The 25,030-nt window shown below is 55.9% G+C and overlaps 8 protein-coding genes across 8 annotated transcripts; 5 read left to right on the forward strand and 3 right to left on the reverse strand.

Moving 5' to 3' along the window:
- Nucleotides 1-1,902: 1,902 nt before the first annotated feature.
- On the reverse strand, nt 1,903-4,044 carry QBC33DRAFT_45092 (transcriptional adaptor 2). Its single transcript, XM_060424584.1, has 2 exons — nt 3,657-4,044; nt 1,903-3,496 (listed from the first exon to the last, which is right to left on the reverse strand). Exons 1-2 carry the CDS (start codon nt 3,747-3,749, stop codon nt 2,015-2,017), a joined length of 1,575 nt encoding a protein of 524 aa, XP_060284338.1. The 5' UTR covers nt 3,750-4,044; the 3' UTR covers nt 1,903-2,014.
- A 265-nt stretch (nt 4,045-4,309) lies between these two features.
- On the forward strand, nt 4,310-4,889 carry QBC33DRAFT_536322 (uncharacterized protein). Its single transcript, XM_060427698.1, has 2 exons — nt 4,310-4,392; nt 4,469-4,889. Exons 1-2 carry the CDS (start codon nt 4,329-4,331, stop codon nt 4,642-4,644), a joined length of 240 nt encoding a protein of 79 aa, XP_060284339.1. The 5' UTR covers nt 4,310-4,328; the 3' UTR covers nt 4,645-4,889.
- On the forward strand, nt 4,703-6,043 carry QBC33DRAFT_536323 (putative galactose-1-phosphate uridylyltransferase protein). Its single transcript, XM_060427699.1, has 2 exons — nt 4,703-5,595; nt 5,660-6,043. Exons 1-2 carry the CDS (start codon nt 5,040-5,042, stop codon nt 5,881-5,883), a joined length of 780 nt encoding a protein of 259 aa, XP_060284340.1. The 5' UTR covers nt 4,703-5,039; the 3' UTR covers nt 5,884-6,043.
- On the reverse strand, nt 5,887-6,973 carry QBC33DRAFT_536325 (uncharacterized protein). Its single transcript, XM_060427700.1, has 3 exons — nt 6,893-6,973; nt 6,626-6,828; nt 5,887-6,553 (listed from the first exon to the last, which is right to left on the reverse strand). The coding sequence occupies exons 2-3, from the start codon at nt 6,689-6,691 to the stop codon at nt 6,095-6,097; spliced, it is 525 nt and encodes a 174-aa protein (XP_060284341.1). The 5' UTR covers nt 6,692-6,828; nt 6,893-6,973; the 3' UTR covers nt 5,887-6,094.
- A 352-nt stretch (nt 6,974-7,325) lies between these two features.
- Nucleotides 7,326-13,418, forward strand: QBC33DRAFT_577780 (Non-repetitive/WGA-negative nucleoporin C-terminal-domain-containing protein; the record flags this gene model as incomplete). The annotated part of the gene is made up of 5 exons (XM_060431009.1): nt 7,326-7,469; nt 7,531-8,290; nt 9,419-12,408; nt 12,439-12,594; nt 12,651-13,418. The coding sequence occupies 5 exons, from the start codon at nt 7,326-7,328 to the stop codon at nt 13,416-13,418; spliced, it is 4,818 nt and encodes a 1,605-aa protein (XP_060284342.1).
- Nucleotides 13,419-13,797: 379 nt separating this feature from the next.
- QBC33DRAFT_536329 (urea hydro-lyase cyanamide) lies at nt 13,798-14,750 on the reverse strand. The gene is made up of 2 exons (XM_060427701.1): nt 14,424-14,750; nt 13,798-14,359 (listed from the first exon to the last, which is right to left on the reverse strand). Exons 1-2 carry the CDS (start codon nt 14,647-14,649, stop codon nt 13,821-13,823), a joined length of 765 nt encoding a protein of 254 aa, XP_060284343.1. The 5' UTR covers nt 14,650-14,750; the 3' UTR covers nt 13,798-13,820.
- Nucleotides 14,751-19,383: 4,633 nt separating this feature from the next.
- On the forward strand, nt 19,384-22,131 carry QBC33DRAFT_490520 (uncharacterized protein; the record flags this gene model as incomplete). Its single annotated transcript, XM_060425461.1, has 3 exons — nt 19,384-19,905; nt 19,926-21,366; nt 21,440-22,131. The coding sequence occupies 3 exons, from the start codon at nt 19,384-19,386 to the stop codon at nt 21,961-21,963; spliced, it is 2,487 nt and encodes an 828-aa protein (XP_060284344.1). The 3' UTR covers nt 21,964-22,131.
- Nucleotides 22,132-22,519: 388 nt separating this feature from the next.
- Nucleotides 22,520-24,715, forward strand: QBC33DRAFT_558299 (uncharacterized protein; the record flags this gene model as incomplete). The annotated part of the gene is made up of 1 exon (XM_060429866.1): nt 22,520-24,715. The coding sequence occupies one exon, from the start codon at nt 22,520-22,522 to the stop codon at nt 24,713-24,715; it is 2,196 nt and encodes a 731-aa protein (XP_060284345.1).
- Nucleotides 24,716-25,030: the final 315 nt, after the last annotated feature.

Genomic DNA, 25,030 nt, shown 5'->3' on the forward strand with positions numbered 1-25,030 from the left:
CCCTTCGGGCCTTCATCCGGCCCCCTTTCTGTTTCTAGACTCTCAACTGCTGGGCCGTATCTGCACGTTGCTGAGGGAGAATATCGAGGATATGAATATCGCGAGGTTTCCATCATTGGAAGATGCCAAGTATTTTCTCCACAGGACATGGTGGTCGCAATTGTAGCCTAGTGCGGAAATGATAGCCAGCTCTGACGTCGACCCTCTGTGTATCATCTTCCTCCTGTGAAGTAACCTCTCCTCCATCTCATTGCGCCTCCGTGCCGGGCTGAGACAGCTGCGTCCCTCATCAACACGCCCGGCTAAAAAGCTGCAGGTCAATGACGTTTGATCCAACCACTGACTTTCGAGGCCCACCCTCCTCGGTCGCTCTCAGCTGCGCTTCCCGTATCACAATTCCCCACACGCATTGGGATTGCTAGTTGTTGGGGGGGTCGGGTAACGGCCTGGTGCACATCAATACATCCATATACTTGATTCAACGATTTACAGTGCAGTATCGGGAACAATGTGGGCACCTAGTTTATTATCTGATCGGCATTTCTTCTTGTGGGCTGGAAACTTGGAATGAAGGCGTTGCTGGGTTAAACTCATAGGTCCCGCAACCATAGCTCCCAAATATCTCTCTTGAAGAAAGGCTATCGAGACGTCTCAATCAAGACATTTGGCGCTTTCTTTTGCTTCTTTTTCGTTTCGGCGACTTGACCCAATAGAAAAATTGCCGCACTGCACTTAGATATAGCTAGGCTACGCCGAATATAGATGCTCACGATTGACGCCATTTCTTCAGGCGAGGCGTTTCGTAGAGACTGGAAGTGGCAACCCTTGCGAAGTCTAATGGCGATGCATATTATGAAAATTGATAAGTAATTAAGTCGTATACTTCTCATTAGAGCAACGATTAGGAACATTGCTGGACTTTGGGAAACCAACCCCCTTTTTTATCGTCAAGGCGGAATTCAGCAGAGAACCTCCTTGTCTACAGAACAACAGTTGGTATTGCCTCGGAGGACTTACAGCTTCTGTTGCTTGAGACTCGAGTAGAGTCTGCCTAGGAAGGCAGTATGGCTTAAAGGCACAACCTGGACTATAAGCTATACACCTTGGAAAAGGGACAGAGGCGAGCAAGAGTAGTTGTGCCTCGATAACCTAGACAAGCAGTCGCAGCATGCCAAACAACACTACTCCTAGTTAACCTACTGCTTGAGGAACTAGATTCTATCATCAGTTCTTCAAATAGAAGTCCAGAATTTATGTTTCGAGGACTGCCTCTTGCTCTTCCCCAAGGGCAACCTCAAGGTACATTTTATTCTAGGTTGTCCGTATCCTCAACGACCACTATTGCTGCAAGATACGCGTTCTAATTGCACTTGTTCTCTTATCTAGAGATATCTTAATGCTTCTCTTGCTAATTTGCAAGCTAATTTGTTTCCAGGAATATTCGAGTGACCCGATGCCAAATACAATTTGACTTGGTCGCTGGACTTCCCTCTCTATCGCCCCAACAACTTCCATGACTTCTAAAACACCACCTGACCGTTCTAGCAGTTATGATCCTACCAGGTGTGTTGAGTGTAGATGCCAAGTTCCGGTCCTTCGTTTGTGAGCCAGTCAAATCACATAGAGCCGCAGAATGAGGGCTGAGAATGCTTGGCTTCTGACATGGTCCATGGTGACCTCTTATGTTCCTCATCGCTGCTCTTGGTACCTGTCGACAAAAAGAGTCTCAAGTTTCACTTGATAATTAAATTTGGAAACATGTACATTGTTTGTACTCCGCCAGCCCTGTAAGTAATATAAATACACCTCAATCATTCAAACCCGACAGCCCTGATCTTCCACCCATGGTATAATCCCGTTTAGTCCAAACGCCAGCGCCCAATCCTTCATGATGCCAGCTCATCAGCCCTCATCAACCCATTCAAAAAACTACCCCATCCACCATGCAGGCTTGCATATCCGCCCCCGACTCCATTCATGGGCCTGCCACTCACTTAGGCAACGACGGACAGTGTCAGGCCTTAACAACCCAGCCGGCGTTGACAAAGAAATCAAAAATTCTGCTTCCCTTCTGAGGGTCTAGACGGCAGATTTCCTTGGCCTGCTTCTTCCTCAGGCTACCATTGCCCTTGACTGCCTCCTTGAGGATCTGCTCCTTGACCATCAAGTAAGGCTTGGGCTGCAGCCGCAAAATTTCGCAGAGCTTGGCCTCTTCAGCAGTGAGCAGGTGGAAGTCCGGCGCATTCTCCTGGCTGAGAGGGAGCGGCTGGATGCCCGGGATGGGCTGAGGGATGAACTTCTGCTTCTGCGGAGCTCCGTTTGCGACGACCACATCGCCGTCGTTGATGTGATTCCCGTTTGCGAGGCCCTTCGGATCACCGTTGGCGGTTTCTCCGTTCGTACCACCGACAGAGGCTGCTGAGCGGATTGGCAGCTCAGGGGCAACCAAGAGCGCCGAGCCACTTGGCGGGTCTGGCGGCGGCTGTTGCTTGTTACGCTGCGTCGTCGTCGCCAGCCGCTCCCGATCCATCGATCCCAGTGGCACTGCTTTTTGCATGCGCTGCGTCTTTTCTTGTTCATATTTCTCGCCGCTCCGCAGGTCGCCGATACGGAGGGTTCTCCACTCCTGGAGCTGAGTGATGGCCTGGCGAAGATTGAGCTCATCAATTAGCCCCTGGCAGAGAGCTTCGAAATCGGTGCCGTTCATCATCCGGGCGAAGGGTTTGGCCTTGTTAAGCAGATCCCTTTCTTCCTTTGACCGTTTCTTCTCCGTCTTGCTGTTCTCCCTATAATCGAGAAGATTATGCTCAAAAACGACCTTTTTCCGCTCCACGCGTTGCGTCAACCTGCAGTTGTAGATCTCCATCACTGTCAACTTGAGCTCCATCTCAGGCTCCAGCTCCCCCGTTCGAGGGTTGATGCCGTCTCCGGGGTCGAATTGCATGAGCTGCACCGCCTCCTCGGCTTCATTCGCATACTCGGTCTCGAATTCCAGGCGACCAGGCATATACCCCTGAATCTCGTGACAGGCGGGAACACTGGCCGTGGGCTTCGTCTTGGGCTGGAGAACTGGGGCATTCTTGGCGGCCTCTCGTCTCTCCTCGATTCTCCGCTTCTTCCGTGCCTGGAACTCTTCGCGCGAGATCTCGTTGGCCAGTTCCATGTCCTGTGGACTGCATCGTTCGGGGAGAGGGAACTTGGAGGATCCGACGTAGACCTTCAAATAATGATCCCTGACCTCGTCCTTGTTCCGATAGCCGCCGATGTGGTTCGCAATGTCGGCCCATGAGCCTAGCCCGTAGATCTCTGCACCCTCCAGAAGCAGCAATTCTTCGTCGGCGCCCCATTCTCGGTCGAAGATGGGGAACGAGTTCTGCTCGATGACTCGGAACGGATGCGTGGCGGGTTGGTGGTTATTGCTGGACTGGCCGCTGGCGAAACATTGAACGCAGAGGTCGTATTCATTACAGGCGCTGTGCGCGCATCGAATTCTGACCTATTTGGTTATGTTAGCAGGTGGTCGTTAGGTGACGGGATGGCTCGCACGGTGGCGTGTGGTTGGCAGGGTGGCGCGGGCGCAGGCTCGGCACCGATTCCGGCGCCGGAACCGGCAACCCCAAGTTGACCGCCCGCCGGCGAGGTGGAGAATAACCTACCGTTGATGTTATATCTGCTGAACACGCATCGCAAACATATTTTACGCCTCCTTCGCCGCCTCTCGCGGCTACCTTCTTCCTGATGACGCCCATCTCCCCTGTCGCGAGCAAGTGGGGGAAGCGCGTGCTGACAGCGCCCAGGCAAGGTCAGGTGGGATTTCCAGGAGCAAACCGACGCCAAGTCAGCGCATAAAAGACGTATCTCAAGAGTTCATGACAAGGATAGATGATTTAAGGGGATATTTCGATGCAAAACGACTGGGAAGGTTGTTGATTTGGATGGAAAAGCCGTCGTTTGAACAGTTGATGTCGAGAACTAGGCGCGGACCACTGAATGTGGAGGTCTGATCGTTGTAGGTACGTACCCCTGCACATTCTGCCGATGTTTCCCCGGACTTTTGCAAAGACCCGCACCTAGTGACGTAATCATATAAAAGTCCCGCCTAGCTCTCAGTGCAAGGTACGATGCTTTAGCGTTCAAGCCTCTGCAACTCTTCGTCGGAGCCTTTCTTCTGGGTACTGGAGGTACTGGAAGGTCTATAGGTAGTTGGAAAGTGCGAGGTTGCGACACTCACGTCGCCAGGAAATCATAAATGGAAACCGCCGAGCGGTGTCGCCGAAGCCAACCCACCGTCAGTGGCTCTCCATAGATAGCTCGATGCAACCACCTGCATGGATGTTGGATGTTCCGCCGGACGGGCCTTTTTTCTCGCCCCTCCACGGATAAGCCTTTTAGGTACAAGCGGGGCCCCGCGCGAAACATATCTCGCGATATCTCATCCCGATCCCCTCAAGTCTTGAGCCCTAAAAAGTTCTCCTCCCTCACGCCTTCTCCGCTCGAGACATACTCGTTTTGTCTTACAGCAGACCCCATTCTCCAGCCATGGCCGAGAAGGTCCTGAACGATATCTCCCATCGCCGATACAATCCGCTCACAGGCGGGTGGTTGCTCGTATCACCCCATAGAACAAAACGGCCATGGCAGTAAGACCTTTTTGATATCCGCCCACTGCTGCTTATGGCGACTGTCCCTAATTCAGAGAAAGAGGCCAGCAGGAAGCTCCTTCCAAGAACCAATTGCCCGAATATGATCCCAAGGCGCGTACACCAAGATAGTTAGTTGATGACGAAGAGGCAGCCCTGACAGATGAGCAGTGCTATCTCTGCCCGGGCAACCAGCGAGCGCAGGGGGATTCGAATCCGCAATACGAGAACACGTTTGTCTTCGTCAACGACTACAGCGCAGTCAAGGAACAACAGCGGGAATACAAGCCAGAGGGCTCGGGGGATGACATTGCATCACTTCTCCTCCAGGCGCAGGCCGTCACCGGCCAATGCTATGTGCTGACCTTCTCGGCGAAGCACCACCTCACCCTAGCCGACATGGCCGCGCAAGATATCCTGCCCGTCATCCAGACTTGGACTCGGATCTTCGCTTCTCACATGTCACCATCGCACCCGCTGGCCGCCCAGGCTACCGAAGTTTTGAGGACACTACCCTCTTCGCAAGAAGACGAGGTCCCCCGGCCTGTGAACCAACTGCGGTACATGCAGATTTTCGAGAACAAGGGCGCCGCGATGGGGTGCTCGAATCCTCACCCCCACTGCCAGATTTGGACGACGTCCGCCATGCCCGAGGAGCCTGGTAAGGAGCTGGCGCAACTGGGCAAGTATCGCGCGGACCACGGTGGGAGGCATCTGCTTGCGGACTACGTCAAGCTGGAGATTGAGAAGAAGGAGCGGATTGTCTGGCAGAACGACGCCTTTCTGGTCGTCTGTCCGTGGTGGGCTGTCTGGCCATTCGAGGTCCTGATAATCGCGAAGCGCCATGTCCGCGCCTTGGTTGATCTAAGCGATCAGGAGAGGCTGCAGTTTGCCGAGGCTATCCAGGAGGTCACGAGGCGGTATGACAACCTGTTCAAGACCAATTTCCCGTACAGTGAGTGTTTTCCCCCTTCCTTGGGCAAAATCGCATGTGTATCCGCGTCCTGACGACGGGCTAGGCTCTGGAATTCATCAGGCGCCATTGGAGTGCACGGAGGAGGAAGCCGAGACAAGCTACTTCCACATGCACTTCTATCCCCCGCTTCTTCGGTCCGCGACTGTTCGCAAGTTCCTCGTTGGCTACGAGCTTCTGGCCGAACCACAGCGAGACATCACGCCGGAGCAGGCGGCTGCGAGGTTGAGGGATTGTGGAGGCGAACTCTACCGCAAATCGATAGAGTGAGCGCATGGCTGACCAAGATGATGGAACGCATGCTGCGACACCTCGAATTGGTTAGCTTGGCAATGTACAAATGTACATTTCCCATTTTTACGTTGCTCTCGATCTAGCTCTGATAATTATCTCCAATATGACTATTTTGGCCGGCGGAGTCGACCCCCTCCTCCCTCCCCCTTTTGATGTAGATATATACCCTCGAAGCGACACGGGTTGCTCAGTTGGCAACGTAGTGACCATATTGCATAATCATCCACAGCGACCCGCCATACGCAGCGGCGAAGGGGAAGGCCTGCGGCCCGGTGAACCTGATGGTCTTGAACACGAGCATCTCGCTCGTGAAGTGGCCCGCGGCGATGAGGTGCGTCCAGATGGCCAGCTGGTACAGCGAGGGGTTCGCCAGGTCGTAGCACGCGTAGAAGCGGATCACGCCGGCCATGAACGTGTAGGTACCGAAGAGGCGCGCCGCGAGGGGCGAGACCTGGTCCTGGGCCTTGTCGGCATCCTTGGATCCCGGGGTCGCGGGCACCAACTTGGCGACGCTGTCGTCGGGGTTTGAGCTGGTGGTCGCTTTCGGGAGGGACTGGTTTCGCACGAATCGGCCGTTGTAGGTTCGTCGTGTGTAGTGGAGCGTGGCGAGGTTTTGCAGGGCGTTGGCCACAGCCACGACCGAGACCTGAAGCAGGGAAATATGGGTTAACAACAAGGTGGCCAGCAACGAGGTATATCGGTCATGGTTGACACTCACAACCAGGAGATAGTAGGGCAGGTAGCCCTTTTCGGCCGATGGGAGGAAGGAAAGAATGCGATCCATCTTGCTAGAGGAGGCAAGAGCTGGAGAGGAGTAGAGTCGTAGAGGAGGCTCGAAGGAGATGGCTGCAGGTACAGGTACTACGTAGGTGTGACTGCTCACAGCATCCGTGTTACGATGCCCAGTAGTGAATTGTTTTACTTGGGCCAATGTCAGTGCCAATCATGGGGCTTATCGGCCATCGCGAGCATGGATCCTACGTACCTAAGTTATTTACCAGGTGGTTGCCTGTAGACTGGTAGAAACATCACGGTCTGGAAATTTACCTACTTTCGTCCCTTCCTGCTCTGCAGGGGCAGGTTGAAGTGAGCTTCGATTATTTCGAGTATTTTGTATGGCTTTAATTGCCTGTTAGGGTTAATACAAAATCTTAAAGCTTTTATTTATCAATTATCTTGGTACCTGGATCCCCTTCTTTTCCAACTGTTGAGCTCAGCATTGTTGTCATTGGTCAGAGCTGCCCAATTCGTTCCTTGGCCCCAACGGCGATGACAGCCCCAAAATCCTTGGTCAGATCTTCTGTTTTCAGCGGTAGAACTGCAAAATTCATCCTCGTAAGGCCAACAAGCAAACAAACACGTCTGCTCCGTACCTCGTGGGGGTTTCTACCTATTCGCTTCTGCCGATACAAACCGCGATGGCCACCATTTCGGAGCTCTTGGGCCTTGTCCCACAGGGTGTGCAGTGGGCATTGGCAGGTATTGGTGCTCTGTACATCTCTACCAAGGTCCTCGGTTACCTGCAACTGGCCCTGAACCTGTTCGTGCTCAGTGGCACCAATGTGAGTACTCGGCCCATTTAAAAACGTGCCTCGCTCCTCACTAACACCAGACTTTCGCCAGCTCCGCAAATATGGCAAAAAGGGCACCTGGGCAGTCGTTACCGGCGCATCCGACGGCCTGGGCAAGGAGTTTGCTACCCAGCTTGCCGCGCAGGGCTTCAACCTCGTTCTCGTCTCGCGGACACAATCGAAGCTCGAGGCTCTGGCGACAGGGCTGGGAAACAAGCATGCCGGTTCGGGACTACAGATCAAAGTCCTTGCCATGGACTTCTCCAAGGACAGCGATGCCGACTACGACCGCCTCGCGGAGCTTATCTCGGGGCTTGACGTTGGAATTCTAATCAACAACGTGGGCCAAAGCCACAGCATTCCCGTGCCCTTCCTCGAGACGCCGCATGAGGAACTCCAAGACATTGTGACTATCAATTGCTTGGGGACTCTGAAGACGACACAAGTCGTGGCACCCATCCTCGTTCGGCGCAAGAAGGGCCTCATCCTAACCATGGGTTCTTTTGCCGGCTGGATGCCCACCCCGTATCTTGCCACCTACAGCGGCAGCAAGGCCTTCCTGCAGTACTGGAGCAGCTGTCTCGCGGCGGAGCTCAAGCCCCAGGGTGTCGACGTCGAGCTGGCCGTGAGCTACTTGGTCACGACGGCCATGAGCAAGATACGGCGGGCGAGCGTGCTGATCCCCAATCCAAAGCAGTTCGTTCGGTCAGCACTAGGCAGGGTCGGTCTCAGCAGCACTCAGAAGATGGCGCATACATACACGCCGTATTGGAGCCATGCCCTCTTCGTCTGGATAGTCGAGAACACGGTTGGTGTTGGGAACAGATTTGCCATCTGGTACAATCTTAAGATGCACGCGGACATCAGGACTAGGGCATTGCGGAAGGCGGCGCGGGAGGCTAAGAAGGAGTGAGGGAGCTAGCCTACCTGGCTGCTTGGTCATTCGCATGCGCATCACATCTCCCAATCCCTTCCAACGTCCTATCCTACTATCTGGGGGTTTCCCCTTCCCGGTATTGACGTGGAGGGCATTGTGGTGTATTAAAAAGGGTTGGACATATATATGTTAAACCGTTGATGTACGAATAGCTTGACCATAACGTAGACTTACCTATGTGACACTTAGGTTGCTTAATGCCTAACTGAATGAACAATGGCTGGGCAATGCCGGCTTTTCAATGCCAGTTGGGAATCTTTCAGCCTTGTCGCCAAAATAGGCTTAGCGCCTGGATGTTGGATCTCAGGCGCGAGCAGTTCGCGTCTTGACCGCAGGTCCAGTGGCCCCTGCTCAGAAATTGTTGACAGCCTCCTCCACATTTTGAACCAGCTCTTGGAGCTTCACCTTACCCGAAAAACCAAAGCATCGAATATTCGGCAGAGCAGTCACCACCAACTGCCATCGTAAAGCACCATTTTCATGGGACAATAGCAAATACCGTTTCCGTTTGAGCATCGGCTCTGTTTAAACCGCCGAGGAGCCGTCTTCCTGGCTCCAGAGAGCTTGGTGCCACGGTCAAGGTGAAGAAAATCAGGGCGCCCGATTGCGACAATGGCTACCTTTCAGCCGACCGCTACGCCCATGCGGCAGGTCCCTGGGGCCTTTTTCAATACTCCAGCTCCTGCACGAACCGACACCGTTCGTCGCCGTCTCTTCGGCGAGCAGCCAGGCGCAGGATCAAGCACGAATGGCGGGATCCCGTCTGGCGCTGTCACTGCCGTCGCTAGCAGCACTCCTCTCCAAACCCTCGGCCAGACCCAGTTGCCACAGTCCGAGGCTCCCCTTCCCCCGATTCTCAAGGCTGCAAGATCGATCAACCAGGTGCTGCAGCTCGATGATAGCTACCCGGATCTCGATTCTTACTGCCGGCGTGAGTATTTCCAGACCGGTCCAGTCCATGCTTGCTTTGCTTGCCATGATTACTGATCTGATTCCCCAACAGCTGGCGCATCCTCCTCCGACTATGATCTCCAGTCTCCCGACTCAGCATGGGCGCCGTTTCACAAGGTTCAGATGTACCCAATTCCCGACCAGATCTTCGAGAAGTTGAATGGTGGAGAGGTCGTGACCAAGATGGGCCTGTTCGCTGGGATCAACCATGCTTGGGCGACCATCGACAGCTCTCTCTTCTTGTGGGACTATACGCATCCCAATCCCGACCTGATCGGCTTTGAAGAGTCCTCGCATACCATTACCGCGGTAGCTCTACTGCCGCCAAAGCCGGGTGTCTTCGTCAACACCATCACCCATATCCTGGCGGTGGCGACCACTTCTGACATCCTGCTTCTTGGCGTCTCCGCGGCTTCCACCCCGACCGGGGCCAAAACCATCTCCCTGTATCAGACAAAGATGGGCGTCCACAGAGGAAGCAGTGATGTTAGTATCATCGTTGGTACCGCGACTGGTCGCATATTCTTTGGGGGAGACAGCGACACGGATATCCACGAGCTGTACTACCAGCAGGAGGAAAAGTGGTTCTCAAGTCGGTGCGGGAAGATCAACCACACCCATCCCGGATGGTCATCCGTCGTCCCCACCCTGGCTGCGCCGATCGACTTCTGGTCACAACGGCAGCAGGAACACCTAGTGGACATTGTTGTTGACGATACGAGGAATCTCCTGTATTCCCTGTCCTCCAAATCCACCATCCGAACTTACCACATGGAGGCATCGGAGAAGCTGAGGGAGGTCATCGCGAAGGACAAGACTCAGTGTCTTCGCGAAATCTCACACATGGTCAATGAACGTTCACCCCTCCTCGACGAACGCGTGACTATCGTATCAATCAGTCCCATCTCTGCTCGCGAGGCTTCCAAGCTCCATCTCATGGCCTTGACCAACACGGGTTGCAGGCTGTTCCTTAGTGCGACAAGCTCGGCATCATACATGGTCAACACCTCATCTAATCTCGCTCCTCAGAGCATGCAAGTCCAGTTTGTCAAGTTTCCCCCACCCGACATCACAGCGGGAGATAGGCGAGCGTTGGGACAGGCGAACGGTAGCCCGGATAAGCTCCAGATCCAATCGACGTCCTTGACAGCCAGCTTATTTGGCCAACGATTCGCCCCTGGCTATTTTTTCGACTTTATCAGAAAGGAAAACAACCCAGGTGCCGATCGTCTCTTCATCTCCACCCCCGACACTGGCAGGATCAAAATCACCACACCCGCATCGGCGTTGAAGTATTACGAGCAGGGTAATTGGGTCGATCTCGGTGAGAACAATCGGGCCTTGGCAGTTGGCTCCATCACGAAGCCCTTTTCTGCTGCCACGCAGCCTCTCGGCTTCGGGAACGAGCTCGCTGTTCAGTTTGACGATGCTCCGGGCGAATTCGCAATCCTGACCAACACTGGAGTCCATGTGGCCAGACGGAAGAGGTTGGTCGACATCTTTGCCACGGCGATTAGGAGCGCCAGTGGCGATGAAGGGTTGGAGAAAGAAGTCCGGAAGTTCGTTATACGCTATGGTCGGGTGGAAACCATCTCCACCGCCTTGGCAGTCGCTTGTGGCCAGGGCAGCGATCTTAGAACTGGCACTGGCAGGGCAACCGACCGGGCAACCGAGGATCGCGCCCGGACTGCCTTCGTCGATTTCGGCGGCCAGCCTACGCTCTCCGAAATGGATAGGACCTCGACTGAATCCGTCACACTTTCCGCACGACATGATGCACTGGCTCTGTACATCACTCGGCTTATCCGCACGCTCTGGAGATCAAAGATGGTCTCTATCGGCATTGACCCTGCCGGGGGCATTGCAATCAGCTCCACCGTGCCGTCAGCCAAATTGGTCTCTGTCCAGGAGAATCTGGAGAGACTGAGGAAATTCCTCGACGCCAATAAGGGATTCATCCAAGGATTGTCTGGCCCTGCAGATCTCCAACGGGTCGCGAGCAGGCAAGAAGAAATCGCCCTCCAAGCCGAGCACCAAGCCCTCCATGCGCTACAAAAGCTGATGGAGAGCATCTCGGAAGGCATATCTTTCGTCCTGATGCTTTTCGACGAGCGAGTCCCTGATATCTACATGCGCCTCGACGTAGCCTCCCGCCAACAACTGAAGGAGCTTACGTACGAAAACCTCTTCTCTCAGTCTTCGGGCAAGGACCTCGCAAAGCTTCTGGTCAAGGCCATCGTCAACCGGAACATCGAAAGCGGTTCAAACGTTGAGACGGTCGCGGATGCGTTGCGAAGGCGATGTGGAAGCTTCTGCAGTCCGGACGATGTTGTCATCTTCAAGGCTCAAGAGCAGCTTCAGAGGGCCACTGAGCAGGCGCAGAACCCCAACGTTCTTCGTGCTTTGCTGAACGAGAGCCTGCGGCTCTTCGAGCGTGTTGCAGGCAGCCTGACTTTCGCCAACCTCAAAGCGGCGATCCAGCAATATACGGACCTAAAATATTACGCCGGCGCCATCCAGCTTTGCCTGGTTGTTGCCCGGGAGAAGGACCGTGGCAACTCGGCACTCTCGTGGATTAACGAAGGCCGGCCGGCGAACGATCCGCGACAGAGGGCGTTTGAGGAGCGGAAGCACTGCTACGACCTGATCCACGATGTCATGAACCAGTTGGATGCTGCCTCCGGGTCGGAGCCCGAGATGATCGACGGCAGGCTCACCCTAGCGGCGACAAAGAAGGTGGAGGCTTACGATGTCGTCAACGGCTCCGATGACGAAGTCTTCCACTTCGACCTCTATGAGTGGTACATCAGGCAGAATTGGACCGACCGTATTCTAGCCATTGACTCGCCTCATGTTGTCACCTTCCTCCAACGACTCGCAGACACGGATGCTCAGCATGCCGATCTGCTGTGCCGGTTCTACACACATCGCAGCCGGTTCTTCGAGGCTGCCCAGGTCCAGGCCAGCCTCGCAAAGTCCGAGTTCGCCATCGGCATCAAGGACAGGATCACTCTGCTCAGCCGCGCCAAGGCCAATGCGAGCGTGGGCACAGCCGGCATCAGCCGGCAACAGCAACAGCTTCTGAATCACGAAGTGACAGAGCTTCTCGAGATTGCACACATTCAAGATGATGTGCTGGAGAGGCTCCAGGCAGACAACCGACTCCCCGACGACCGCAGAGCCGTGGTCGAGAAGGAGCTGGACGGTCCTATCCTGGACTTGACTGAGGTGAGTTGACTGTCGGTGAAGTTGATTTTCCGGGTTTGGCTAACATCGAGGCGCAGCTCTTCAATACCTACGCAGACCAAGCCGGCTACTTCGACCTCTGCCTCTTGATTTACCATGCTGCTGACTATCACAACTCCCGGATTATTGCCGAAACATGGGATAGCCTGATCAACAACACGCATTACGAGGTCGAGCAGCGTCAACAGATATGGGACGAGCACCGGGCCGGGCGGCCGCTCCCCAAGGGTGTCGAGGTCCCAACCGCACCTCCTCCCCAGCCCTACGAGATGGTCTCGGCGCAGATCCAGAACATCGCCCATCGGACGTCGTTGGACAGCCTCATCTTCCCGATCGACACTCTGCTGCCAATTGTCTGCAGGTACGCCATCTCGAATGGCCAGGACGTCTCGATCGGCGCCGACCCTTGCTGGCCGGTTCTGCTCTTCCTCCAGCTCAGCGTCCCACATGCCCTGATTGTGCGCATCCTGGAGCAGATCTTCGACGCCCAGGAGACCCCCTTCACCGGCCGGCGGAGGAAGGTCGTCGTGCAGTGGATCAATGTCGTCGTCGAGTCCTGGGCCCGCGAGGTCGAGAGGCGCGGGGGTCCGGCCGCCGGGTCCGCGGGCGGCGAGGGAGCCCTGGGTAGCTGGGTGACGGAGCTGCTGGGCCGGTGCGACGAGTTCCTCGGACAGGTACTCGGCAGCGCGAGGGGGATGGCGGATGGCGAGGAGCTCGCGGATACCCGGCGAAAGACAAGGTTGTTGCAGAAAGCGGTTACCAGCTTGGCTGCGTCCTCGGTACAGGGTAGTCTGCGCTTTGGATGAAGAGGCCAGCTTCCAATAGTCCTCGTCTCTTTTTCCTCTTTCTTTCCCCGCCCCCTCCTCTCTTGTCTTTTATTCTCCCAGGCACAGTACAATCCATGGTGGATTAGACGAGACCGTCTGTGCGACTACGAGTGGGGCGATCATGGTTCAGGGAGGCATCATCCAGAAGGAAGCGTGCATTTGGAGTTTTCCCTGCTAACGTGTAAATACGAGCTCGCGGGGGGTGTCAACAGAACAAAAATAGAAAATTTTGAATTTCAAAATTCGCTCGAGAGTGTTCTTGTTTGTTTGTTTATTTATTTTACAGCTGAACATGTCGAAGCTCAACTAGTCCAACATCTCCTAATACAGTTCCCTCCCCCCCCCCCCCCCCCACCCCCCCCAAGCCCCGGCAGCTACCCCCTATTCCCCTCCCACCTCATCATCAAACTCAGCCATAAGCCCATTCCCCAGCACGGCGGCCGGGAACTCGTCCACGCCCAGCGCCGTGGTGTGCGCCCACGGCTTGAGCCCGACCTCGTCGCGCACCACGCCCGCGAAGCACCTCGCCCACCCGTGCCGAGGGAAGGCGGCGTGCGCGTCCGCCCGCGTCGCCGCGTGCACCAACCCCGGGTTGCCGCCCACGTTGTCGTGCAGCGTCGCCAGCTGCAGGAGTTGGCCCAGCAGCGTGATGGTGCCCGTCATGCCTAGGTCCTGGTGCCGCCATATGGCTTCCGCAACGGACTCGGCTTGGGCAACTGCGGGGGCGGGGGAGGAGGAGGTCGCGCGCTGCAGAAGAAGGGAGTGGGCTAGGAGGCCGCCGTGGAATTCGAAGGAGAGGCGGGTTGTGCGGAGGTTGGAGGGGGTGGTGCCGATGTCGTGGAGGAGGGTTGCGAGGGCTAGAGTTGAGGGGGAGAGGGTTGTGGCGTGGGAGGGGAATTGTTGGTGGAGGATGGCGGTGGCTGGTTTTGTTGTTGTCAGTTTCTTATTTTAATGGCATTGTCGTGTATGGGTGATGGGGAATACCGAAATAGTACACCCTCATGGAGTGGTTGTACGTCTGTGGCGGGAGCTTCTCCCGGGCGTATTCCTGGATCCTTGTGACCAGGGGATCCTCTGATGGGAACTTCATGTCCTTGATGAGCAGCGGCTCCGGCTTGTGGATGTACTCCTTGCCGCCCAGGAGGATGCTTGTATCCCTCGGCACGGCAGTCCAGCCGTGTACGGTAATGGGATCGCTTGATGAAGCCATGTTCTAGTAGACGGCTGTCGAGGTTTGGGTTCCTGTACGTCTTTTGACCTACTCTGGAGCTCTGGAGCCCGGAATCCCGGATTGTAGGGGAAGGGGCTTGATGCCTAGATACAGCGGGGGGACCGCGAATATTATATATTAACCTCCAATGGCATTATGATGACAATCGTATGACTCTCGTGAAGACTGCGTTAGTGACGTACACCCGCAAGACGGAGATCCCGAGCTTCCTCCTTCCCAAGGCTCTCTGACTCCCACTGCAGCATCCTGGACAATACTAATCTGATTTCACCGAGGAGATCAGATAGGCCAGTATGTTCCTCCCGATGACAAATGGGCAGATTAGCAATGGATGGGAATACGGCACAACGCTGCCCGTAGCTGCCTACCTTTCAACGTGCTGCAAGGTGCTTACGGTGCAGAATGGGACCTAGCTAAGTGGCACGGGATGCAGCAGCAACCTAAACCAACATCAGCAGATACCACAGCTATGACGACATTTGGCCGAATTCGCAACGCAACTCAAAAAGCAACAGACGGACAAGAAGATCATGACTCCACTCAATTGTACCTATCCTTGACTGGTCTGGCCTCTTTCTGGTCCACCGTCTTCCAGAAGGGTTAGGCACTACCTATGCTATACGTGTAAAGCCCCTTCGAAGAGGTTGTCTCCGCTGGCAGGGGCATTTAGCTATTCGGGTAGGGGCATTTAACTGTCAAAGTAGGGGCATTTGGCTAACCGTCGCTATCGCTATTGCCAAAGCTCGGGTACTCTTGCTGTCGCCGTCTCTGTTGTTGTTGCCATCGCCGTCGCCGTCGCCAAATGCCCCTGCCCGCGGAGACAAGCTCCCCTCGAAAGGCTGAGCTCACCGAGTTACGGAATCTCGGAGACCCGCATGCGGGGCTGCCGTCAAGCATAAAGACGGACGCGGGCGGGGCCGACCTCCCCGCAAAATTAGCTACCTTGGCGTGCTTGGGTTGGAAAGTTGAAGGACATGATAGTACACCAATTTTACACTAGGAGTGCTATCAGACTCTCTCACAATATCCTCTCGTATTTGTACCCTGTAATAACTGGATCCTTGGCATCCAACGACCCCAATGCAAATGTTCTGCTTCCCCTATCCTATGCTCCTGCGGGTGGAGATGCAATAATGAAAGCAAACTTGCCAACTCCCAAAAACGCCGGTTTGGATGTGTGATGCCAAGCCCAAATGAATGGGGTTCAAGAATATTCAACGTCCAGCCGATTCGCCCTCGTCCATTTTTGTCCCTCTACAAGTGCCTGGCAGGGCGAGCGTCTGCCGACAAAGAAAAGCAAGCGCGCCTCACAGTGGAATGTCGAGAAAGGAAACCGCCAATCGTACAGGCAGGCGCCGGAGGGGGCCGAGGAGACCTAGGCGCACCTTCCAGTGCAGCCCGAGCAAAAGCATCGCGAGCAGCTGGCCGGAAGATCGTTCTCAAAGTTGCCGTTAACGCATCTAGGATTGACGTTCATCGCGAGGCAAGCGTCTCGGTCGGCCCGGGGGCAATCCGGCTCGGTAGCGAATGCTTGCACGGCGTCCTCCGACGCAGGAAGGGCGCTGACGCTGAGAGCGCCCGCAAGCAGGACAACGAGCTTGGATACAATCTGATGAATGGGCCAGTGGTTAGTAGGTAAGTTACTCGGGGCACAGCAAAGCGGGAACGGAACGCTTCGTCAAGAGATCCACGGATAGTGACCGAGACCGTCCAGAAGAGATGGTCCTATCACCCCCCACCCCCCCAAGAAAAGGAGAAAAAAAGAAAATTTTGATGGCAGGATGGGGGAAAAGATGGATTTGACGATAGGGAAAGGCGGGATAGGATGGTGCACAAACCTTCATGATTACCAGTCCAGTGGAAGCGAATCAAGTCGGAACACGGAAATTTCGTACGGAAATTTCGTGCAGCAAGAGGCAAGGCTTGAGATGGATCTTCTTGGGATGCGGATGCCAAGAGCGAGGATCGAGGATCACAACGTTTGTGCGACCTTCCCGGGTGAAATGATGATAAGGTCCCAGTCCTGCGGGTTGGAGAGTCGGGCGGGAACGGAAATAGTAGCAATACGAAGGTGGTTGGTTGGTTAGGAATACGGAAGTAAGTGCTGATCTGTTGGAGATGTTGGAGAATATATCTCGAGTGGGCCAGACGATCAACGGCTGCTCTTTATATGAAAAGAGAAAGTTGCTAGCTAGGATAGGCGAGCCAGGAATTCAAACCTGGTTTATGAACTGCCCATTGTCTGTGCTGGGCATTGTCTGGGCAATGGAAGCTTGCTAGGCTTGAATCGGCCTGGGCGGATGGGGGTTCGGTGGTGAATTGGTGAGTGATGAATGGTGAATTGAGAGGGATCGCCAGGTGGAGAGAGGATCGCCAAGTGGTACTCCCAAGAGAGCCGCACCAGCAAGGGGCTGGAGGCTAAAAGAGGAAGGTGTGAATGTGGAGACAGGTTCGTCGCTCCGTCGGGATCTTGGAAGAACACCGGGCAAGTTGGTAGGAATTCCTTCTTCAGTCACTCATTCAATGACATGGTGAGCAGAATGGGCATGCTATGGATACCACGGACGGACCAGAACCATGGGGCTGGCGGAGAGGGGGGGGGAAATCTGCGGGAACATAAAGCAAGAAGGCACGCTAACATTCCAGAATTAGTACCACGTAAGGCACGCCGAGATCTCCAAGATCGCTCGGCACCACACTTCCTATTAGTGCTTCCAATTGACCCGTGGGTGGGTGGCCGGAAAGGGAAATTCCCATGGCTCGGCTCCGTCCTGCTTTTGGTGCACCCGCCGCCCAAGTTCCTGGCTTTTGATGGAGCGACGGCGCTGGATGGACATATGTTTCCCGGTTATTAAGCACCAGGGATTCAGCCGGATCCGTCAATGTAGGTGGATGCAACCTCACTTCTGGAATGTCACAGAAGGGGCAGCAAGACAGACACCTAGACAACCTCCTTGACTGGAGCCACTGGGCTGGCCGGAAGCTCAGGAGAAACAGATATTCGGGACCGGAAGGTCAGGAGTCGCCAGAACGACGGCCAAACGGGCCACGGGAGTGACCAGGCCGTAGAATTGAGCCCTTCCAAAAATACATTTCCAAGACCCAAGCCAGCTTTCGTCCCAGCTTGTCCCAGCTTCTTGTCCGAACGGCCGTGCAATTGCCACCCCGGCCATTAGCAATGGGCAATTAAGCCAAATCAACCTCGATATTAATTAATTAACTGACCACCATGATCACAAGCCCGCTCTTCCCGGCCTTGTTCCTGTGCCGCCTGTGCCTTTTGTCTCAACTTCGACGTCCTCGTTGGCCGACCATGCTTGACCCTGGCCTTGATGGGCTTTACCCCTCTCAATTTCGGAAACCAGGAACGTGGCCTGCCATCAACATCGTGTCTGCATCAGCTGGAATGCAAGGGGCTGTAGAGCTCCAAGATATTTTATGTTTGGCCGAGGGGCTTCTTCTTATACCAGGGTGGCGCCGCTCCCTTTGTTCAAGTCCTCGTCTTCTTCCCCTTCCCCTTCCCCCCTCGACCCCCCTTCGGTTCAAGCGTTGATTGGCGCTTGAATTGCCATCCCACCACTTCATATCTGTCCTCTCTCAGCCGATCACCTGATTTATTGGTTTGGGGGGAAAGGGATATCGCAAGAACAGCAGTGAGCTTTCTAATCTCCTCGATGCTGGAAAGCAAGAGATCTGCCTATCTCTGAAAAAAGACGGGACCTTGGAACTCGTTGTGGCCTGAGGCATACATAGTGTATGTTCTCAGCCCTCTTTCACGGCAGTCCTCTCTTGGCAAGGAGGAGATGCAGCTGGATCGCTTAATTATAGTTGCTGTGCCACACCCCATCCTTGCTCGGCATATGCCCAACTTATTACCTACCGCAGTCCACATTCACATGCACTGGCCAGTGGCAATTCCTTCCCAAGCCGCTGGGTCAACTCGATCCACATCGATCCAACATTTGACAATCCAGCGTTGACAGGTGGGCGGAGAGGAGCGTCCTTTTTGGCATGTGCGACTTTCCCAATTAATCCTTAACAAGGAAACAATTAGGACATGTCTAATGCAAGCAAATGCACTAGTCAAGTATCAGCTGAACTTCGCACAGACTTGCCAAGATATGGCCGCCTCTAGATCTGGGGTTTGTTAAAGGCCAAGCGGGAATGGAACTTGCCGGCATACTTTTAGAACCACGAAGACAGCCAGAACGATGGCCCAGGAGGCAGCCTCAAGGGGAACACTAACAGGGCTGAACCAACCGCCAAGCAAAATCTCGCTAAAGATCGCGGCTGTGATGGCAAAAACCAAAGAACAACTCCAATGAAAAGCGCCACCACCAATGAGACACAATCCAGCCAGAGGAAGATCCCAGTCCATCACCAGTCAGACGCTGCCAAGGACGCCCTGTGGCTTGTTTAAAATCATGCCTAACCATCGAGCATTTCAGACTCTTGGGCCTAGACTCTTGCGCTATAGCCCTGTGTGTGCCGTATATAACTCAGGATGCCCAATGAATGTGCAAGATCCAGATCTCTGTAGGCAATCGCAGATGCTGGTATCGAAGACTGGCTGAAAGTCTGAAACGAACTCGAATAAAACCAACGCCTCGTCCGACTCCGGAGGCCGGTCGGGAACATGCCATCTCAGTGAAAGATTGGCAGCAGTAAAGGGGGTTTGGTATATCAACAACTCAACAGCGGATTTGGCAAATCATGGCCTACCCCTATTCGGACAACAGCGAATATAATATTCGGCGGAAGTCCGTCCCCGTCCCAGACACGTACATCACGCCTCTTGTTGGACACGGGGATGGGCCTGGCGAGTATGAGACGACGTATCGGCCTGACGCGCAGTCGTACCACGACAAGACACCGCACTTGGCCGTCCAGCCGGAGCCACCGCAAGGCCCCAAACCAAACTATAAACCGTCGCCCCTGAGGTGGCCGTTCCTCTGTGCGCTCGTCGCTATCCTCCTCGGTCTCATTGCCTTGACCGAGTACGCCTGCCACGTACTGCCGGCCGAGGATATCCAGGTGTTTCTCCCAACCACGAGATCGGTCGTAGCCGCGACGCCCACACCCACGCCCACGCCGACTGTGGGAAAACGGCAAGACCCGCCCCCAGGATCGCCAGGTGATGGCAGCATTGCGACACCATCTGTAAGTTTGCCATCTGGCGTCCATGCAAACATGCCGGCCTCTGCGCAACCCAATACCCTCGAGCTCAATGCTGACGTCTGTTGGTGGTTATTTAGGTAGGAGATGAAGCCGGATCGATGACAACTCTATCGGATGGTCGAACAGTAACGGCAACAAGACCAAAGCCCGACTTCGGCACTGTCGGATCCGTTATACTGACACCAAGCGGCGGCGGCGACAGCACGCCCAACCAGGTGCCTCCAGAGTCTACCCGGCCGCCGAGCGATCAAGCCAGCGGTGGACTAGTCACCGTGACCGACCCGCTAGTCCTGCAGACGCCCGAAATTGTGACCCTCACCGACCCCCAAGGGATCCCAACGGCCACATCGACGAGCACGCCGCCGCCCCTCTCGACTCCGACCGTGGTAACTCTGACGGATGCCAACGGCAACCCGACGACGGTGTTGACGAGTGCTCCAGCACCCCCAGTAACAAGCGTCTTCACCGACGCCAATGGAGTGCCCACCGCAACGGTGACCCAGTATCCAGTCGCCCCGACGGGCCCAGCGGACGGACGCCACGTCTTCTTCATCTCCCAGGCCGATTACTTCATCGGGTACTTCCTGCCCGCCATACTCTGCGTGCTCCTCACCATCCCTGTCCGCATGATCGAGCTGAGCGCGAAGCAGTTCCAGCCGTTCCACCAGCTGACGCACGAGTTCGGCGCGCCGGCGAGGGATTCTCTCGTGCTCCAGACCGGAGGCTTACAAGGGTTCATGACGAGCGTCCGCTCGCTCTTCGGCGGGCAGGCGCTCATCTTCCTGACGACCATGCTGTCCATCTGTTCCATGATCCTCGTCCCCGTAGCAGTCGAGGCCGTCAGCTTGAAGCTGCACGGAAGCTGCAGCCAGCTGAGCTTCAAGGGATGCGCCATGACCCTCGGGGTCTTCCTCATCCCGGCCAGGGTTGCCATCGGCATCCTCGGCTTCATGGTCGTGACCCTGCTCCTGATGCTGGTGGTCCTCCGGGACTGGCGGTCGGGCGTGGCCACGAACCCGTGGAGCATCGCGGGCATGGCCGTGCTCTCCACCAACCCGGACGTGCGCGCGCTGTTCGCGTCTCTCCCGACGGGCAGGTCCGGCAGGATCGGCGACGGGCAGCTGGCCGACGCCCTGGACGGCCGCATGTTCAAGCTGGGCTACTTCGTCAACCGGCACGGCCAGCCCGAGTACGGCATCATGGTCCACAACGAGGCGGGACGGCCGCTGCACAGGCCGGATGATCAGGCGGGCGAGCATGTGCGCCACGTGGACTTTGGGGAGGAGCCGTACCGGATGAAGAGACAGCATTACCTGCCCTTCCTGATGCTCTCCTATGGTTGGAGGATCCTCTTCCTACTGCTGCTGAGCGGGGTGTTGGCAGTTATACTGTACTACAACAACACGGGCGGCGATACGCCCTTCGAGAGGTTCATGGACATGCAGAGTTTCGGAGTGCGCTTCCTCTTCACGGCGCTGGGTGTCATCACCACATTCTTCTGGTCGTCGTTCTTCAGCAGTGAGTCTAGCCCAACCTCTCTTCCTTCCTCACATAAGATCCATCCAGTGCTAACCAGAGTGGGGAACACCAGGCCTGGCTCTACTCAGCCCGTACCACCAGCTCTCCAAGTCGCCGCAGCCGGCCGGGCAGTCGATCCTGCTCTCGCCGCCGATGACGGCGTTCACGGGTGTTTTCAGTGCGATGCGGCGGCGGCACGGGTTCCTCGGGCTGGTGGGCGTCACGGCGATCCTGTCCGAGTTCATGCCGATCCTGCTCAACAATGTGCCGTTCCGGGTGACGCAGACGTGGGTGGCACACATGGTGTGCACGTGGCTGTCCGTCGGGATCCTGGGCTTCATGTGGCTGGTCGTGGTGGGCAGCTTCTTCGTCCGTTGGCCGCACATGCCCGTCGACCCCAGCACCGTCGCCGGGGCCATGTACTACCTCTGCGACTCGTGGATTCTGTGGAGTCTCGAGGGCATGTCGACTCTGAAGAAGAAGGAGAGGGACTGGAAGATCAGCGAGACGGGGCTGAAGTTTAGGTTTGGCGAGATCGAGGGCCTCAGCGGGCTCAGACGGGTTGGTATTGACGGGGTTCGTGATTCACAGCCCTGACAACGGGAAAGAAGTATTGTGTTATACTACCGTTGTTCTGCCTACTGTTGTAATGGAGGGATTGCGTTAGGTACATATTATATTTGCTCGGGGGGAGTTGAAATAGGAATACTTGGAAGCTGCCAGCTGCCAAATGCAAGTAAGTTGCAGCACCGCCTGGCACGTGAGGTTTATGTCCACGGACCACTCATGATTGCTCTTTTCTCAACCAGGCAACAACCGTGACTTCTGTGACTTGTGTACAGATGTGTGAACAATCCAATAAAAACTTCGAGTGTAACGCATAACAGTTAGACAGGTACCTATTTGGTACTACCTACCTACCCCTGGGTTGGTAGGTGCGCCTCGAGAAAAGTAAACCTCGAGGTGGCTGTCACGAGCTCTCCACCAACCTCACATATCTGCAACTTGCCTAGTAGAGCCCGAGATGGAGACAGACAAGATCAACGCGCACGAAAGGAGGCTGAAGTCGAGTCTCCATGGTGATAATGATCAAAGGCCACCTAATCCGGTCGCCCATCCATTGCCGGCTCGAAAACCAGGATCAGGCGCTATCATGCCAGACGAGCCCAAGAGGGTGGCCCACTACCCGCTCGATATACCCCTTCCTTTTGAGCGCTACGAACACCGACGTCTCGGCGCTAGAGACATCATGGTGAATCGCATCATGACCGACTTCATGAACCCATCCCGGGTCAAAGGTCGCATCTACGACGAGTCCATAGCATACCGCTCTGACCGAGAGTTTACCCTGATCAGGGCCGAGGATGACGAGCTAGGCCTGGACCTGCAAGTGCTCCGGAGGATGCTCTTCACATCCCACGCCCATCATCCGAAGTTTCCCGACAAGCCTGTCGTGTCGTACATCTGGTGTCCTGACCACATGTCCATTCACGCTGTGTTCGGAGGACAGAGCATCACCCCGCCCTCGTTTGGAGACCAGATCCTCGATCTTGTGCAGCGTTATTACTTCGAAACGGACGACTCGGCCGTTCGGCTGTGGATAGAGAGGGTACGACCGCCGAGGTTGACCGCCGGGCCAAGTCAGTCCGTCTCCAATCCGCGCAACCCTCGTTCACGCAGGCGCGTAGTTGGGGAATTCAATGAGCTGGTAAAACAGCAACGGTCGAGAGAAACAAAGCAGTGGTGGGTCGAGCACATCGAGCATTTGCGGAGCTTCCGAGGCCAGGTTTCAATACAGGATGAGTATCCCCTGTACGACGGTGGCTCGTTTCTCCCCACCCTCCGACAGCCCATGTATCGCGAGTCCAACGGGGAACACGGATCACGCTCGAGTTGGAAGGGCTCTCACTGGGCGCTATCATCAGGCCGGCCATCCTGTCTTACTCAGCCCTCGCCGACGTTGGAGAGGAGCCCCTTCATGCGGTTCATCCTCCAAGCCAACCGGGCCGATTCGATAGTTGGCTCGTTGCGCCCTTGCAAAAAGACACGGCTGGCCCTCGACCTCAACACGGGCAGGGGAATGAAGGGCAATAGTATCTGGGCGACAGCGTCAAGCGGCAAAACGAACGGGTGCACGACCCATTGGGACGAGCAGCCAAGGGGGCGATCTGTCCAGCGGCACCGGCGCGCAACAAGTGAACCTCCTCCTGGATCGTTCGCCATTGCTAATTTGCCGTCTGTGGGCAATAACTATGCATTGGTTAAATCGCTGCAGGTGATATTCCCGCGCATGAAGCTGTCGCAGCTGGACCGGCGGTCTAGACGGCGGAGCCTTAGCCGGACGCGGGTGGCCGAGATGTTCGACTGGGACCTGGACTTGGACGAAGCGAAGCCGGCCACACCGGAATCAAGGGGCGCGACCAAGGCGGACCGCCAGAATGCGAAAGAACAAGATAATAATAATAATAATAACCCTACACCAGATGCTCCAGTCTCCTCCCGGCGGAAGCCCAAAATCCCCAGGCCATGCGACAACTGCGGGGAGACATCCCACACAATACGGACATGCACCGCACCCTGCGGTCACTGCGGCGCACCGAACCCCAGGAACATCCGTCCCCGCTCTCCGACTCTCCGCTTCATAGGCTACTCATCCGGTTCCGGCTCCTCTTCAGAAGACGACGACAGCGACAACAACAACAACAACAACAACCACGCCAGAAAACCCCCCACCGGCCGACCACCCAAGGGCACACGCCGGCACAACAACCCGCACCTAGCGCCCTCGTGCCCCCTCCCGCGCGCCTCGCGCTGCAAGTGCGTCCCATTCCCGACCTTCCACGCGTCCTCCCGGTGCGCCGTCTCCTGCTCCCGGGCCTGCGGCGGCAACGGCCCCCCGGGCTCCTTCGGCCACCGCAACGCCATGACCTGCCGCTCGCGCTGCTGCATGTGCGGCATCCGGGGGTCGCACTCGGGCCGCGAGTGCCGCCTCCGCGCGTGCCGCTGCGGCGGCGCCCACCTCGGCCAGGACTGCCGCTGGCTCGTTGACTGCCCGGCCGAGGGGTGCGACCGATTCCTCTGCGGCGTGCACTGCGGGCGGTGCGGGGGTAAGGGGCCGTTTGTTGGGAGGAGGTGCGCTGCTTGTAGGGGGGAGGAGGTCGTCGGCGAGGGGGTGGGAGGGGAGGGTAAGGGGGGGAGGAGGCGGGGGAGGAGGGGGAAGGCGAAGGAGGATGCTGAGTCGGGAGAGAAGATGGCTGGGCAGACTGCTGTTACGGAGGACGGCGGCGGAGTGAAGGAGAGTTGCGGAGTAAAGGAGGATTCAGGTTACAAGTCACTGTTCGGGCCGTAAGGAACCGATCGGTAGATATCACGAGTTAATGAAGGTGACGACGGGAGGCTCATGCCAAAGGCGTAATGTCAATTGAACTTGAACCCATCATATGATGATAGGCTGGTGTCTCCTGAGAGAAACCACATATCACGCCAAATATTTAGACAGCGAATGATGACCTATCAACTTAACAGACCTGCAATCTCAGCCGCGCCGAACCTGGTCATGAAGTGGTCATTACAACAGAAGTAGAAGGATGGTACACCGTAAATACAGCTCGTAGCAGATAAGAGCCAACCTCCTGAAAAGCGAAATCCCTCCACTCCAGATCAT

This window comes from Phialemonium atrogriseum (genome assembly GCF_030411735.1).
Source record: "Phialemonium atrogriseum strain 8032-3 unplaced genomic scaffold QBC33scaffold_10, whole genome shotgun sequence".
Taxonomy (NCBI): Eukaryota; Fungi; Ascomycota; class Sordariomycetes; order Cephalothecales; family Cephalothecaceae; genus Phialemonium; species Phialemonium atrogriseum.

Bases quoted from the DNA above. Each gene is read 5' to 3' on its own strand.
- QBC33DRAFT_536322 (XM_060427698.1), top strand. From the start codon at position 4,329: ATGGATGTTGGATGTTCCGCCGGACGGGCCTTTTTTCTCGCCCCTCCA. The intron at 4,393-4,468 runs GTACAAGCGGGG...AGCCCTAAAAAG, and splicing joins TCCACGGATAAGCCTTTTAG to TTCTCCTCCCTCACGCCTTC.
- QBC33DRAFT_536325 (XM_060427700.1), bottom strand. From the start codon at position 6,691: ATGGATCGCATTCTTTCCTTCCTCCCATCGGCCGAAAAGGGCTACCTG. The intron at 6,554-6,625 runs GTGAGTGTCAAC...TCCCTGCTTCAG, and splicing joins TGCCCTACTATCTCCTGGTT to GTCTCGGTCGTGGCTGTGGC.
- QBC33DRAFT_536323 (XM_060427699.1), top strand. From the start codon at position 5,040: ATGGCCGCGCAAGATATCCTGCCCGTCATCCAGACTTGGACTCGGATC. The intron at 5,596-5,659 runs GTGAGTGTTTTC...ACGACGGGCTAG, and splicing joins CAAGACCAATTTCCCGTACA to GCTCTGGAATTCATCAGGCG.
- QBC33DRAFT_45092 (XM_060424584.1), bottom strand. From the start codon at position 3,749: ATGGGCGTCATCAGGAAGAAGGTAGCCGCGAGAGGCGGCGAAGGAGGC. The intron at 3,497-3,656 runs GTAGGTTATTCT...ATAACCAAATAG, and splicing joins CAGCAGATATAACATCAACG to GTCAGAATTCGATGCGCGCA.
- QBC33DRAFT_536329 (XM_060427701.1), bottom strand. From the start codon at position 14,649: ATGGCTTCATCAAGCGATCCCATTACCGTACACGGCTGGACTGCCGTG. The intron at 14,360-14,423 runs GTATTCCCCATC...CAACAAAACCAG, and splicing joins CATGAGGGTGTACTATTTCG to CCACCGCCATCCTCCACCAA.